General features: G+C 40.9%; 1 protein-coding gene across 1 annotated transcript in view; it reads right to left on the reverse strand.

The window, feature by feature from the left end:
- Positions 1-915: 915 nt before the first annotated feature.
- The window catches only part of LOC126209909 (zinc finger protein 271-like), a 129622-nt gene continuing 113344 nt past the window's right edge, over positions 916-17193 (reverse strand). The window contains exons 7-8 of the mRNA XM_049939030.1: positions 10810-10977; positions 916-1684 (exon numbers count right to left, since the gene is read on the reverse strand). Of these exons, the coding sequence (XP_049794987.1) occupies positions 923-1684; positions 10810-10977 (930 nt within the window). The 3' untranslated portion in view covers positions 916-922. The remainder of the gene's footprint in view (positions 1685-10809; positions 10978-17193) is intronic.

Here is a 17193-nt window from a genome sequence, read left to right on the forward strand (position 1 = left end):
AGAAACAGAAGACACTGTCAAACCTTTACTCCCGACATCGTGGCTCGAGCGTAGTGGAACCTCAGAGCTAGAGATCGGATTTTGTATTGTTGTGCTCCACTTGGTACCACTTTAGAGCCAAGTTCTCGGACACTGTTCTACTTTTCAAACACAAGGGACCTTCTTCGTCGCTCGTCAACTGTTCCCTGGCACTGGAACTGCTAGATGGTGGTAATGTTTTGTGGTCTGTGTCTTTTCCCAGATAGAGTGGGCACTGCACCTCTGCAGCTATGCTCTCACTGAAGTTAGTGACTGAGTGCATATTCCTGCTAACATCTGGGGCAAGAGGCATGGGCACAGTTTTACAAACTGCATCATTTTGCATACACAGCAGATATTCTTCTCTCGAGCTCAGCTCTTCTTGGATGCTGACAGGTGTAATTATTTTGCCACTGAGATCAGAAACCAGTGTTCCCAGTTGGCCTATAGAAGTAGTACCACTTTCCAGATGTAGACATTCTGGATTGGTGAACAAATCTTTATCTGAGTTGTTGCTTGTTTTCACACTGCCACTCACTATAGATTCTTGCATCCCTTCAGTCTGCTGAAACCTGTGATATTCACTATCTGCTGTTGCCTCTGTTTTGATATTGGCTATTTCTTTTTCATTGCTGGTTCCTTCAGAGTTAATTAGTCCCATATAGGGATACTTTCCCAAACTAGTGGCTACATTTTCTTTGGTGATGGCACATAATTTTATATCAGTGCTGACGACGGATGCCATACATGGCTCCGAAGTGTTTAATTCTGTGTCATTTCCCAAACACAGTGCATCTTCTACAGGTGTGTCTTTCTCATCTTTAATTATGAATGTAGGTTCTGTTATGGGTGCACTGCTAGGAAAGATTTGTGGTGGCATAGCAGTAGACACCCTATTATCTGCTTAACATGTCAAATCCTCCTCGTCCGAGATGCGTTCTTCTTTGATGAAGATGATCACTCTGTCAGAGATAGCACCGGTATGTTCGGGGGAATCGTGTTTTTGTATCACCTCATCAGTGATTTCCAGTTTAAAGTCTGACTCTTGCACGTTTTCCTCATCACACGGTAAAGCAAAGCCAGCAGTCAGTGTCCCTGTCCGTCTGCCACTAGTGTCTTCATTTTCAGTCTTACAGTAAGGTTGTGACTCGGGTTCGTCAGAACTCGTGTGGCTCTTCTCTACTGGAAAGTAACCGTCACCCATTATATCTGAAAGGTGTCGAGAGTGTATATGATCGGCAATATCTTCCTTCGAGACAAAGCACGCTTTACAGTGTGCACACTGTAATGGCCATTCACTCGAATGAATGCGCATATGCTCCCTCAGCCTGTACTTGCGCGAAAACATTTCTCTGCATACAGGGCACACATATTTCTCTTCACGGTGCGTGTGGAGGTGTGACTTCAAGTACTCGGCATGAGTGAAATTTTTCGGACAGTAGGGGCACCCGAAAGGTCGCTCACCCGTGTGCGTGCGAGCGTGGTCGACAAGGCGCTTCTTCTGTGAGAAACCTTTCCCACAAATTGTACAGGGGTAGGGCGTTTTGCCAGTGTGTGTCAACTTGTGCCGTGCCAGGTGTCCCGACTGTGAAAACCGTTTGCTGCACAAATCACATTCAAATGGCCTCTCACCGGTATGTGTCCGCATGTGGATGTGCAGGTTAACCTGAAAGAGAGGATGTACTTGTTATGCACATTTGCAAATTATATTACTGGCAGTTAACAGATGTACAATATTAATGAACTGTCAGTCTTAAATATTCATACCGATTCTGAGAGTGTAACTAGATCTTCCTTCTTATAAATAAGAAGCACAGTCAATAAAATGTATAGGAAGGCATTATTTCAACTATATGATTTGCATTTCATATTATATTTATCTCCCCATGAATTATGGACCTTGCTGTCATGGGGTGTTTTGCATGCCTCGGTGATACAGATGGCTGTACTGCAGATGCAACTACATCAGAGTGTTATCTGTAGAGAGACAAGATAACAAACAGTTCTTGAAGAAGGGCAGCAGACTTTTCAGTAGTTGCAGGGGCAATTATGTGGATGATTGACTCATATACACTCATAAGAGCAAACATGACCATGGTATGTTGGTACTGTAAATTACTGAAAGCTACAGACCAAGAGGCATGTATTGAAGTATATGATACACCACCAAATATATCATTTGAGCAACATTTTATGTTCATAAATTTTCTGACTCATGTCACTGTTTATTCATATGCCCATTAATTGCCTGATAATTATGTCTCTCTTGAGTTTTAAAAAAAAATTCTACTTTTGGTATAAAACATTATAATGTTTTTAGTTACTACATAATTTCAAACAAAAGCAAGCACGTGACATGAATATATCCAATATTGAATTACGAGGGCGGTTCAGAAAGTAACCTCTGATCCGTCACAGTGTGGGTTGTGGGGGGAGTAGCGACGCTATCTGTGCGTTCACGCACTCAACAGGTCAGTCGGCATCAAGCCGTGGTCGAGTGAACGTCGTAGCTGCGCTAGTTTAGTTTTTGTGGCAGTTTGAAATGTGTGCTGCAATAGAAAACCCCGCCAAATGTGAAGTGCGTGCTGTCATAAGGTTTTTTACAGCCAAAGGATATTCTGCAGCAGCTATTCATCGTGAGCTTTGTGCCGTGTACAGACCAAGAGTTATGAGTGAAGGAGTTGTCCGTGAATGGGTATGTTTATTTAAAAGTGGATGAGAAAACGTTCATGATGAAGAGAGGAGTGGTAGACCATCATTGGTGACTGACGAACTCGTTCAGACAGTTGATGCAAAAGTTCGTGAAAATCGACGTTTCTCAATGTCGGAGTTGTCTACTGGTTTTCCACAGATTTCTAAGACTCTCTTGTACGAGATAGTGACAGCAAGATTGGGTTACCGTAAGTTCTGTGCACGATGGGTGCCCAAAATTCTTACCGACCACCACAAAACTCAAAGAATGGCCTCTGCATTAGACTTTCTGTCACGTTATGAGGACGAAGGAGAACCATTGTCAAACAGAATCGTGACCGGTGACGAAACCTGGATTAAGTACGTGAACCCTGAGACAAAAGAACAATCAAAGATGTGGGCACATTCAAATTCGCCTACCAAACCAAGAAAAGCCTCGCAAGATTTTTCTGCCAGAAAACTGATGGCAATGGTGTTTTGGGATGCCAAAGGGGTGTTGTTGGTTGAATTCATGGAATGTGGTACGACCATTAATCAAGACGTGTACTGTGAAACAATAAAAAAGTTACGACGGTCTATACAGAACAAACGCCGTGGTATGCTGACTTCCGGTATCGTTTTTTTGCACGATAACGCCCGTCCTCACTCTGCTCGCAGAACAACGGCCCTTCTTGAGTCCTTCAAGTGGGACGTTATCAACCATCCACCTTACAGCCCAGACCTGGCGCCAAGTGATTATCACCTCTTCATGCATTTGAAGAAATGGCTCGGGTCACAGCGGTTTGATGACGACGAAGAGCTCAAAGATGCGGTCACAGGCTGGCTCCAGGCACAAGCGGGTGATTTTTATGCAGAAGGAATTTCAAAGCTTGTGAAGAGATACGATAAGTGCCTCAATCGCTATGGAGACTATGTAGAAAAATAGTGCAAAGATGTAGTTGTAAGATGTATATATTAAAATATTTTTATTTAACTTGGTGTATTTTTTTAAATCAACCGGAGGTTACTTTCTGAATGGCCCTCGTATATCACAAATATGTCATGTAATGTAGTATGGTATAACTGAAGAGCTAATTATACATTTAATTAAAATTTAATAGCTCTGGATGGTTGGAAGCACATATTTCATTTTCTTTAGCAACAAATCTATTTTTACACTTTATAATATGCCAAAGTGCATCTCAGTTGTATTATAATTAAATTCAGTAATTATAACATAATCAAAATTTGTGTTATTAACAATATTGCACTGTCTTGAATGTTACGAATATATGCAATGCCTGACAAGAAAAGAGAAGCACCAGAAGAGAAAGAGGAAATGAAATGAAACTATATACGTTTAGAGTATTTCTTGATGTCACTTTAGTGATTTCAAAACTTGTGTCAAATTTACAATGAACTTCGACAGTATAAACCCATTTACCAGTATGACATTGCACCCTCTCTCACCTGGAACCGTACGCTGATTTGAGAAGGGTGTCATCAAGCCATTGTATCCTCTTGTGAGACAATCTGGTCCATAATGGTTGTCACAGGTCACTGATGTGTCCGCAGCTCGTGGTCGTGCGGTAGGGTTCTCACTTCCCACGCCCGGGTTCCCGGGTTCGATTCCCGGCGGGGTCAGGGATTTTCTCTGCCTCGTGATGACTGGGTGTTGTGTGATGTCCTTAGGTTAGTTAGGTTTAAGTAGTTCTAAGTTCTAGGGGACTGATGACCATAGATGTTAAGTCCCATAGTGCTCAGAGCCAAGGTCACTGATGTCCTGGATACTGGCATAGGAATGGAGGTGAGATCTGAGCTGCTCTCACATGTTCCGTAAGGCACAGATCTGGAGGATCTTGCTGGGAGTACCTCAATATCGACTAGACAGGTCAGAGAGACATGTGCCGTACATGGATGAGCACTATTCTGTTGGAAAATGGCACCACAATACTGTCACACGAGATGAGATAGGTGGTACGTGAGGATGTAGGATTTCGATGATGTGCCACTGTGCCATCGGACTTACTCCCTCGATCACTACTAGCCCTCACCTGAAGTCATACCTGATGACTTCACACACCACGTTGCCAGGAGTAACAGCCCTGTGCCTTTCCAAAATGACCTCCCCCAGGTCACTGCCGTATTCAGCGACAAGAGTCGTACGGGCTAGTGTGGAACTACGATTCGTAGCTGAACACAGTGCGACACTGTTCATCGGCAGTCCCTGCTCCCTGGTCACGGCACCACTCCAAACACCACTGTTTGTGTTCTGATGTTAATGGCTGCCTATGCACAGAATAATAATGCCCTAGTCCGGCTGTTGCCAGTCTCCGACCAATGCTGCAGGATGACACAGAGTGTTGCAGAAAGTCTAATACTCGTTCAAGGATGGCAGGCGCAGATGCGGAGGGGTTACAGCGTGCTCGGCGTGCAATACGGCAGGCCTCTTTCGTGGTCAACTGTAACGTGGACAAGTATGCCACCCGCGACAACGAGTCTGCCGGCTATCACGTTACCGTGCAGCCCAACATTGGGCCACTGTCCAATTCGAATAACCCATAAAACTGGATATTGTGTGATGATTTGACCAGGTGGCAGGGTTGCCACAGGTTCTGGAAATCAGGGAATTTCATATGTGTCACAGAAGTCAGGGAAATTTGGAAAAAAAACTGGAGAAATCTCGTGTTTGTCTCAGTACATGAAATGGTTTGTTTACTGAGATCTTGGACATTGTCGCTGGCTGGGTGCAGCTGAGTATGTGAGCTGCTTCACCACTCCCTCATTCTAGCAGCTGCCGACGAGAGGCAGGGAGGTATGAGGAGTAGTTTGTTCAGATCTGATTCTGAGAGACTGCTGACACAGTGGCTAGAGACGGGCAGTCATGTGTGCATGACTGTGTGTGTGTGAATAATTGTGTGGATGCTCTTGTTTTCTGACAAAGGCTCAGGCCAAAAATGTAGTTGTGAGAGTGTGATTGTCTTTGCTATGTGCCTGTCTGCGGCTCAGCAATCATCTTTACAGTGAGTTTCTCCCTATCCTCATCAATGTTGATTCTCAGAGTATTTGTGCAAGTTACCTGTTGCACGGATTGATTGCCACAATCTCAATTCATCAACATGGTGTCTGTGATATGTGGGTAGCTGGCCACACCAGTGGACTTCCATGAAGGGCTAAAACCACAGGCCATATCTGCGAATATCTCTAACAGACGCACCTGTCAATCTGAAGCCCATCGTTTACCACTGATGTGCAGGCCCTGCCTGTCGGATCTGGTCTCACCTATCTGCCCGCAGGCCACGTCTGTTTGTGAGAGGCATAATGTGTTTTACAGACATTTTATTTATTATAGTACATTTTGGCACTTTGAAAGTTGTTTATATGAATTAGAAAGTATGGAAAATAAGAAGAAGAAAATTGTGGCAGTTGCTGATGTACTTATGTATGTCTTGAAAGAAAAACCACACAATACCCATAAAATAGTAAACATAACACAGTGGGTAATAACTGACAATAACTAACATAATAGAACTGACATATTATTGGCAGTCACCTATAGTGTTGGTTTACACAACTCTTCCCTGCCTTATACACTTCTCTCAAGAGGCCTACTGTTTTCTGAGGTTATTTCTTATATCGGGAAAGATATTTTAATTCTTTCTTGCCACTCCAGTGAAATGCAAATTTTTGTTACCAAATGTGTTTCGTGTTATTGAAATAAAATAACATCAGTGGTTTTAATAAAACATATATACCGTTTGGCTTGATTTCTCCACCTAAAAACAGTTCACTGCAAAAGATGTTGATGTTAGTACTTGAGATTTTAGCTCACACGTTTAGAAATACAGAAGTCCTTACATTTTTTGTCAACTTCTGTCTGAGACTTACCCTTGAGATCTCAAAATTTGTCTGGGAGAAATGCTAAAATCTGTCTGGAAATCAGGAAAACATCAGGGAATTTCACTTGGGGATACTTGTGGCAATCCTGGCTGGCCCAATGGAGACCTACAATGAGGCCCCTAGCAAACAGTGTCAGGTGCCGATAACACTGTCTCAAATGAGTAAACGGCATCTGACAGATATCACTGCACATATGATACCGTTCTCATATCTTATATATGCTACCAGGCCTGGTAACACTAATGCAATCTGGTGGCTGTTCTACCTGTCACAGAGAATTATAGTTCTTATCATTTACATACCTGCCGTGGTGTGTACGTGTATGAAGTTACATTGCCATCTCACCATGTCTTCTGGGTGCTTCACTTTTTTTGTAAGGCAGTGTTTTAGACATTACTAAATAATCTCAAATAGAAGACCATTTTACATCTGCGTGGTAATGATATCATTTAAAACCGTTGACTTAACTGAATCGTATTTTTGAAGAAACTTTACCTGTGCTACAAAATGTTACTTGCTTTCACAAATCTTCGGTGAAAAAAATTATGCACAAGATTCCACCACCGTTATAAAGAGACTTTACGGGAAAAAAAAATAACAATTAAGATAAACTGAAGAGTATTTCAGAGATATTTTCCATAGTGGGTAGCTGAGCAAGAAATTTGTTAAAAGAAGGTGGCATTTTTACACTTCTGTTGAACTTATTTTATTGGTTCACGAATAGTTTCTCCCTTTAATGCTATTTTCAAGTGATTTTCTGCAGTAAATAAATATTCTGCATTCATCAAAATGGCAGCATCTTTAAATTTCAGTGCATATTTTTTCTACTGCAAAAAATCAGTGTTAAAATGGCCTAATGAGTAGAAACTCATGAACCAATAAAATAAATGCATAACAAGTGGAGAAATGTCATCTTCTTTTAACATTCCAGTCGTCACTTGAAAATTGATGCCACCACCTGTCGGTCGATCGAGATGTCGGTTTCTAATGACACTGTGCGCAGTCTACATCGTCTGTGGTCTGAGGTGCAAATCGTATTCAAACCCTGCGATGAACCTGAAATAGCTTCTTCACTCATTTTGAAGTAAGAAAAGAGAAACAATGAGCACTGCGCATCACAAACAAAGTGGAGTAGACAAAGAGCACTCGATAACACAGGGCGTTCAGCTTAAAAGAGGCTCCATCACTTATAGTCCACGACAGCATTTATGGCCTCTGCAACAGGTAGACAGATGAGCAGCTGGCCAATCAGCTCTCAGTCTGTTTCAGCATTCAATATTGTATAAACTTCCATCATATTTGAGCGTCCTATTGTGTTTCATGTGAAAAATTACAACTGACTGATTTCTGCAGTTTCTGTGTGTAATGTGAGTTTTCTCATAATGGCTGAAACACTTAAAAATTGCCAAATATTTCACAAACAGACAAGGGACCTTATTTTTAAAGTGTATTTGTTCTTCAAATATGAGTCTGACTCAGGTGAGCCAATTTGTGACATTGAAATGGTGCAGGAGTGTAAAGTAATTCCTGTCTACGTCCTCTGTTGGGAATGCTGCAGGCTTCACGAGCTGCGCAGACAGAAGTCACGAACGTTGTCGCTGACTGTAGCTATAAGTAATATTTTATTGGCAGATTTAAATCGTAAGTTTTTGTAAATTACAACAGGTGTTCGAAATGTTGACCGTCCATTTCTTTGGACTTTTTGAAACATTTGACCATGTTCGTGGCTACACTTGTTAGCTTTACACTGTCTGTTTCATTGATTTTCACTGCCTTTCATTGATCGCTTTTATAATGTTCGTCTTCAGTTCCTGCAGGGCATGTGAATTGCTCCTGTAAGCTATATACTTTGAGTATCTGCACAGAAAGAATTCTGTCTTACTAAGATCGGCAGATTGTGGTGGTCACAATACTGTCAAAATAATTCTTTCGCCAAAAAGATCCTGTAGTGTCTCCACAGTAGAGTGAGGTGTAGGGCAAGTGGCCCTGTCCTGCTGCAACCGGCAGTCACGCTCAACCTCTTGCAGTAAGGTTATCATTTGCTGGATAATGTCTTGCAAGACAGCAGCATCCACAGTTGTTTCAAAAAACAAAGGTCCTATTATTCATTGGCTTCAAACCGCAAATGATATGCCAATATTTTGTGTAAGGGGACTCGGTGAAAGTGTGTGGGTTGTCAGCACTCCAGGTACGGTAGTTCTGGCTATTAACATACCAAACAAGGTGAAACCGAGCTTTTCATCTGTGAAAAAAGTTGATCTAATATGCCAATGTTGCCTCTAATGAGGGCCTCGAACTGTAGACGGTAGGGAACCCTTTTGACATAATCGGCACTATCGAACTCGTGGAAAAACGGGTACAGATAACATTCCAGTATTCTTCTCATTACAGTGTGGACTGAACCAAGTGGTGTAATATGCACAAAGATTTGGGAACTTCTGCTTTAATATGGTAAATGACTTGCAGCATTAAAACTGACATTCGTCTGGCACGTTTCTTTTCTAAAATTGAACCTGTTTTGTGAAATTTTCCTACTAATGTCTAAGTAATACTTTTGACTGGTGCTTCCTTTCCACATTTCTCCATGAGATTTCATCACAAAACAAGTTTCTATCGTGAACACACATTCTTCGACAGTTAAGCACATTTTAACAAACGACGAGACATGATTATGAAACCTTGACCAAAAGCCAGTGTTCAACAGTGACTGGATAACTTAAGTGTGTAGGCAAAAACAGTCCTCCCATTCCGACTCCAGTCGGAAAACATTATAAACATTTTTTCACTGATATCACACCAATGTATGCATTTCAGCAACAATATTTAATTAGTATAAACTATTGAAAGATGGGGGCTTTTCTAAGTTGAACATTGAACAATAGCTTACTGAGGTTGGCAGTGTTACAAAGGAGGCAGTAACAACCTGACATCTACCAGTATTTCCCAACTATAGTTCAAAACACCCACTACCTAAAACCACCAAGTTAAAGTATCAGTGTGTGTGTGTGTGTGTGTGTGTGTGTGTGTGTGTGTGTGTGTGTGAGAGAGAGAGAGCCTAAACCAATTAGAACCAGCTCACCCTTTTCAAGCCTTGGTCTCCCTCTATGCTCTTAACCCTCCTACGCACCCTTTCATTTGAAAATTAACAATTCCTTGATGCCTCATGATGGGTCGTATCAACAGGTCGCTTCATTTGATCTAGCTGTGCCACAAATCTCTTGTTTACCCAATTAAATTCAGTACATCCTCATTAGTTACTTCATTTACCCATCTCATCTTCAACATTCTGCTGTAGCTCCACATTTCAAAAGCTTCTATTATTTTTTTGTATGAACTGCTTATCACAAAAGACTTCATTACAATTTATAGTAGGTATAAAGAATGTTTTCTTTTTCAGAATTTTTTTTTGTCATAACTAGTCTACATTTTAAACTCTCTCTACTTTAGCCATTGTCAGTTATTTTGCTGCCCAAATAGCAAAATACATCAAATACTTTTAGTGCTTCATTTCCTGATTTAATTTGGCTACATTGCACTACCTTGGCTGCCTTCTTCTTCTTCTTCTTCTTCTTCTATTTCTTCTTGATTTTTGTCTTATAATCTGTTTTCAAGACACCATCAGTTCATTCAGCTGCTTCTGCAGGTGCTTTGTCACCTCTGATAGCATTACCAAGTCCCTGGAAAACTGCAGTGTTTTTATTTCTTCTCCCTGAACTTTTAATTCCCTTTCCAAATTTCTCCTTTGTTTTGTTAACTCCTAGCTCACCGTACAGATTGAACAACACTGGGGGAGGCTACAACCTTCTTACTGCCTTCTTAACCACTGTTTCCCTTTCATGTCCTTTGACTCTTAACTGCAGTCTGGTTTCTCTATAAGTTGTAGATAACTTTTTACTCCTCGTATTTTACCCCTGCTATCCACAGAATTACAACCAGTATTTTTTGATATTGGGTGTTAATTCTAGTATAGTGGTGGACAATATCACTCTTTTATTACAATTATAATTTTAAGATCTGCAAACTAAAATTCATAAGAATATGCCACTTTCATTAAAGAGTGTATTCGTGATTGGTCTGTGTTATTAAAACATAAAGGCCTTCACACGTGGCATAGTAAGAGTGATTTGATGGAATAAAAATTAGTCAAGTAAAAATTATCTCTTTCCTGAGAAGTAGTTATAGGGTAACTCATCACTTGCGAATAACTGAGAGCATCCTTACCTGTCTGGGGAATGTTTTGCCGCACAGCGAACAAGAGAATGCTTTCCTCGTGACCCTGTTGGCGTGCTCCCTGACGTGGCGGGTCAAGGTGTGCCGCTGGTTGAATGCCTGGCCGCACACCAGGCACGAGTATGGCCTCTCCCCTGTGTGGATTCGGATGTGGGCCGTCTGTTCACACAAAAGCATCAATGTCACATATTTAAAGCAAAAATTAATGATTTGGTACCTTGTGCTTTCAGGGCACAAGGAGAACAGTCAGTCCCAGAATGAATCTTTCACTTTACTGTGGAGTGTACACAGTTTTGCAACTTCCTAGCCGATAGAACCTTCATTTGTGAAAAATATTCTTACTGGCTGACCTATCCAGGCACCACTCAGGAATTGCCCTCACAGTTTCGCTTCAGCCAGTACGGTCAACTCTCGACAATCTGAAGCTCGAGGCACGTGACAAAAGTCAGATATCTCAGGGTTTAGTTTAATGAAGGTTTGTTAGGTCTAGGTGGAATCAGGACTGAAGGAAGATTAAGTTAAACTTCCTGTCATGAATGAGGTCATTGGAGATGAGCACAAGCTCAGATTATGAAAGGGAGGGGGAAGGAAACTGTCTGTGCACTTTACAAAGGAACTGAAACTTCCTGGTAGATTAAAACTGTATGCCGGACTGAGACTCAAACTCGGGACCTTTGCCTTTCGCAGGATGTGCTCTACCAACTGAGCTACCCAAGCACGACTCACACCCCATCCCCACAGCTTCACTTCTGCCAATACTTCGTCTCCTACCTTCCAAACTTTCTTACAGTCCCATTAACCCTTTCATTGACAATATTGCTTCCAAGCAACACTGATTTCCATACCACTGTATGGGCACTGTGAGTCCTTATTATGTATTTTAACTGGTAGTTTTGCTCTCAGTCAGCTACTGACTGTATGCAGTTGGCATGCCTAGTACGGAGTGAGAACTGTACAGGAGTACTGTGAACTGCCAGATGGCACATGCCCCTTATGCTTAATTTGATCGTGAATGATGAGAGACTTTATGCAAGCTCTGTCAGCTATCTTCTATATGTTGCGTATGGGAATGTTTGACATCTGTACTGACCTACATAAAAATAAAGTAATATTTTAGGTGATGTAGGACTTAATTGCTTCTGAGTGACATATTTAAACAAAAATTATAGTTGTTGTGGTCTTCAGTCTGAAGACTGGTCTGATGCAGTTCCGTTCTGTGCAAGCCTCTTCATCTCCGAACACGCCTTTGAACCTGCTTACAATATTCAAGCTTTGGTTTCCCTCAACTGTTTAAATTGGCTCACTTCTCTCTGTTATCAAACTGACGATTCCTCAGTGTCTCTGGATGTGTCCTGTCAACCAATCCCTTCTTATAATCAAGTTGTGCCATAAATTTATTTTTTCCCCAATCTTCCTCATTTGTTATTCGACCTAACAACTTAATTTCAGCATTCTTCTACAGCAGCACATTGAAAACTTCCTTTCTCTACTGGTGTTTCCTATCTATGAACTTCAATTGCTTTTCCAAATGTCTCCTCGGTTTCCTTTACTGCTTGCTCAAAGTACAGACTGAATAACATCGGGATAGGCTACAACCCCATTTCACTCCATGCTCAACCACTGCTTCCTAGTCTTGTTTCTGTACAAGTTGTAAATATGTTATCCGTAGTACCCTCAAAATTTCAAAGAGCATAGTCCAGGCAACACTGACAACAGCTAAATTTGCAAATTCTATAAATGTTGGTTTGCCTTTCTTCAGCCTATCTTCTAATACACTCCAAGGGGAAAAAAAAAAAAAAAAAAAAAAAAAGATGCACCATAAATGAATTATTCAATTGGGGCAGAAATCAACGGATGTGATGTACAGACAAACAAATGATTACAATTCCAGAAAAAATCAAATGATTTATTCAAGAGAAAGAGCTCACTATCCCTCATTACGACATCCAACAACTCTTTATCAATCAATGTCAAGCCATATAGCTGCTTGCATAAGAGCGGGAGGTGACCAACGTGTTATTGACTTGCGCAATGTGAAGCTCTTTCTCTTGACTAAATCATCCAATTTTTCTGAAATTATAATCATTTGTTTCTCTGTACATGTACATCACATCTGCCAATTTCCATCCCATTCAGATTAATCCTTCATGGTGTGTCCTTTTTTTCCATACAGTGTGTATAAATTAAAGTTATATAACTAATTCCATTAATTCAGGGAGCAGATGTACTTTGAAAACAAATTTTGAAAGCAGTGCCAGAAAACTATGAACTCCGTCAGGGAATGTGTCAAAGTGCAAGTAATAATATACAATAGTTCAAAAACCAACTAATTAGTAGCTGTTGGTCCTAATGTTGAGGTAAAATAATAATAAAACCAGAAAGTGCAACTGTTATGGGCAAAACTATATGCAGGAAAAAAAAAAGAGGGTAATATTACTCGAGAAAGCTGCTGAAAGTTACATTAACTATGAGGGCGTGCTGAAAAAGTAATGCCCCAAACTTTTTATTCTGTTCTTAGTATCGGCTGAGGTGTTACATATCACCCATATTACTCAGTCGAGTTTTCCACTTCGCTGATGCAAGTTGCAACCCTCTGCCACTAGAGGGCTCTGAATTGTAGCGTGTAGCACGGTGGTGTACAATGTAATGATAATGGTGTGTGAGAAACAGTGTACTGTAATAGAGTTTTAACAATAGAAAACTTCATCCACACACGGAACACACTTTCCTTCAGCACGACAATGCAAAACCACGAACGAGCACTGCAACAATCCGACACCTCAGCTTCCTGTGTTGTTGTCAATCCAAATACTCGTTTGATGCAGCTCTCCACTTGTGCAAGTATTCTCATATACACACAGTTGCTGCATCCTGCATCCCTTTGGAACTTCGTACTGTAATTAAGGTTTGGTCTCCCTCTACAATTTTTATCCCCCACACTTCCTCAGTTATGTTCCTCGACGTATATATGCAGACTGAAGCAATGAATGCTCACTAGGCAGATACGCCAATCACTACGCCAGTCTGGCACAATGGCTTTGCACAACTGCAGGGATACCCTAGTATGCCTCCCTCCTCAATCAAAATTCCCATGCACACTTCAGCTCACTTGGTATTCCTCCTAAACTCAAACAGCATTTCCAAGTGGGCTGAGGAGTGAATGAGAATTTGCATTGACAAGGGAGGCTTGCTAGGATAGGCTGTACAGTAGCGCAAAGGCTCTGTGCCAGAATGGCGTAGTGGTTAGCGCATCTGTCTGGTGAGCAGGAGACTCGGGTTCAAATTTACATTATCACTTCAATCTGCTTATATACAGGGTGACGATTATTAAACTATATAAAAAGCATAAATTAGTTACAAGCTACAGTGTGCACACACACTTTATTCAACACATAAACATCACTACAGATATTTGGATTTAGGTTGTGACATGTTCGAGATCAGTTTGGATTCCGTAGAAATATTGGAACATGTGAGGCAATACTGACCCTACGACTTATCTTAGAAGCTAGATTAAGGAAAGGCAAACCTATGTTTCTAGCATTTGTAGGCTTAGAGAAAGCTTTTGACAATGTTGACTGGAATACTCTCTTTCAAATTCTGAAGGTGGCAGGGGTAAAATACAGGGAGCGAAAGGCTATTTACAATTTATACAGAAACCAGATGGCAGTTATAAGAGTCGAGGGACACGAAAGGGAAGCAGTGGTTGGGAAGGGAGTGAGACAGAGTTGTAGCCTGTCCCCGATGTTATTCAATCTGTATATTGAGCGAGCAGTGAAGGAAACAAAAGAAAAATTCGGAGTAGGTATTAAAATCCATGGAACAGAAATAAAAACTTTGAGGTTCGCCGATGACATTGTAATTCTGTTAGAGACAGCAAAGGACTTGGAAGAGCAGTTAAACAGAATGGACAGTGTTATGAAAGGAGAGTATAAGATGAACATCAACAAAAGCAAAACGAGGATAATGGAATGTAGTCGAATTAAGTCGGGTGATGCTGAGGGAATTAGATTAGGAAATGAGACACTTAAAGTAGTAAAGGAGTTTTGCTATTTGGGGAGTAAAATAACTGATGATGGTCGAAGTAGAGAGGATATAAAATGTAGACTGGCAATGGCAAGGAAAGCGTTTCTGAAGAAGAGAGATTTGTTAACATCGAGTATTGATTTAAGTGTCAGGAAGTCGTTTCTGAAAGTATTTGTATGGAGCATAGCCATGTATGGAAGTGAAACATGGACAATAACTAGTTTGGACAAGAAGAGAATAGAAGCTTTCGAAATGTGGTGCTACAGAAGCATGCTGAAGATTAGATGGGTAGATCATATAACTAATGAGGAGGTATTGAATAGGATTGGGGAGAAGAGAAGTTTGTGGCACAACTTGACTAGAAGAAGGGATCGGTTGGTAGGACATGTTCTGAGGCATCAAGGGATCACCAATTTAGCATTGGAGGGCAGCGTGGAGGGCAAAAATCGTAGAGGGAGACCAAGAGATGAATACACTAAACAGATTCAGAAGGATGTAGGTTGCTGTAGGTACTGGGAGATGAAGAAGCTTGCACAGGATAGAGTAGCATGGAGAGCTGCATCAAACCAGTCTCAGGACTGAAGACCACAACAACAACAACATGTTCAATATGCCTGCCATCACTGGCAATGATGTGGCACAGGTGAACAGCGAAATTCTGCACGACCCGCTGAAGTGTCGGAACATCGATGCTGTTGATGACCTCCTGAATGTCTGTTTTCAGCTCAGCAATGGTTTTGTGCTTATTGTTGTACACCTTGTCTTTAATCAAAACAAAAAGGAATTGCACTTGTTCAGATCTGAAGAGCATGATGGCCAATCGAGGCCCGTGGCAGTGGGCTGTGGGTACTCCAGAACCAGAATGCAGTCCACAAAGTGCTCTTCCAGGACATCAAACACACTCCTGCTTCAGTGGGGTCAAGCGCCGTCTTGTATGAACGAAACCTTGTCAAAACAGGATCACTTTGGATAATGTGAACGAAATCTTCCAAACCTTCATGTACCGTTCAGCAGTCACCATACCATCAAAGAATAATTTACAAATATTCCATGACTGACAGTCACCTGTTGAGGGTGTAGACACATCTCAGTCCCAAAATGCACATTCTCAGTCCCCAAAATGCGCTAATTTTGCTTACTGACAAACTCATCGAAATGAAAGTAGTCATTGCGCAACCACGTGCATACTAGATCCCATCGTGCCCCACGTCCAATTGTGCAGTTTGAACTTTCTAATACAAACCATTCAGAAGTTATGATTTTATTTCATATAGTTCAATAACCATCACCTGTACATCATAATGTAAGACTTGAAAAGGTTTCTGTAGTCATATACTTTCATTTGGCCTTCCTTGATGCCACAGGATGTATCCTATCAATTTATCCCTTATTTTAGTCAGATTGAATGATAAACATCTTTTCTCCCCAGTTAATTTCAGTAGACCTTCTTTAGCTGTTCGACCTATCCATAATTCTTCTGCAGCACCACTTGTCAGAAACTTATGTTATCTTCTTATCTGTAATGTTTATCATCCACGATTCCTGTCTATAGGGTGTTGCAGGAGAAATGGTCACTATTCAGGGTTATGACAGGAATTATCATCCAAAGCAAAAAGAGTCAGGTAAATTTGGGCTCTAAAGTGCATACATTAAAAGCTATAAGCAATTGTTCATCTTTACTACTGTGAATCACATCTCTTCGACTTCTACATTACAGGATTGTTTTTCCTAATCCAGGAACTAACATTTTTTCACATTACTGAAAAGGACACCACATACAGACAACAAGAAAATGAAATTTTTAAAATCATGCACAAACTAAACTAAATATCAGAACAAGTGTAAACTACTTTATAGTAGTAAATGGACACTTTTGTTACATTTTTATTGAAAAATGTTCTGTGATGTATAACACACAACTTATAAGTTCTGAACACATCTATTCAATAGCCTTTCAATGCTCGAGTCCCCAGCTGCAGCAACTTTCTTGAAATGACTTTTTTCCTGCACAACACTGTTTCTTGTTTGAAGTAAATGCTTTCTTTCATTGGTAATGAGATAATTTTCTACCCTCGGTCATCACTGAGCAACATCCATTATATGCTTCCATTTGTCAGTACCACTAGGCAGTGTGGAAAGATTGACATGTAATGGTGTCCTATATTCGTGTCAAGTTGCAAAATATCTCAGATGCGTATAAGGTTCTACATCTAGAATGTAAAATGTGCAACCTATATAAGACTTTGAATTTGTAGGCTTTCCTGGTAAAATAGCTTGTGGTACTTGCAGCTGGATCTTTGAGTCAAGTCAACACAATATTTCAATGGTCCAACTGGCTGTCACCATCAG

This window comes from Schistocerca nitens, chromosome 10 (genome assembly GCF_023898315.1).
Source record: "Schistocerca nitens isolate TAMUIC-IGC-003100 chromosome 10, iqSchNite1.1, whole genome shotgun sequence".
Taxonomy (NCBI): Eukaryota; Metazoa; Arthropoda; class Insecta; order Orthoptera; family Acrididae; genus Schistocerca; species Schistocerca nitens.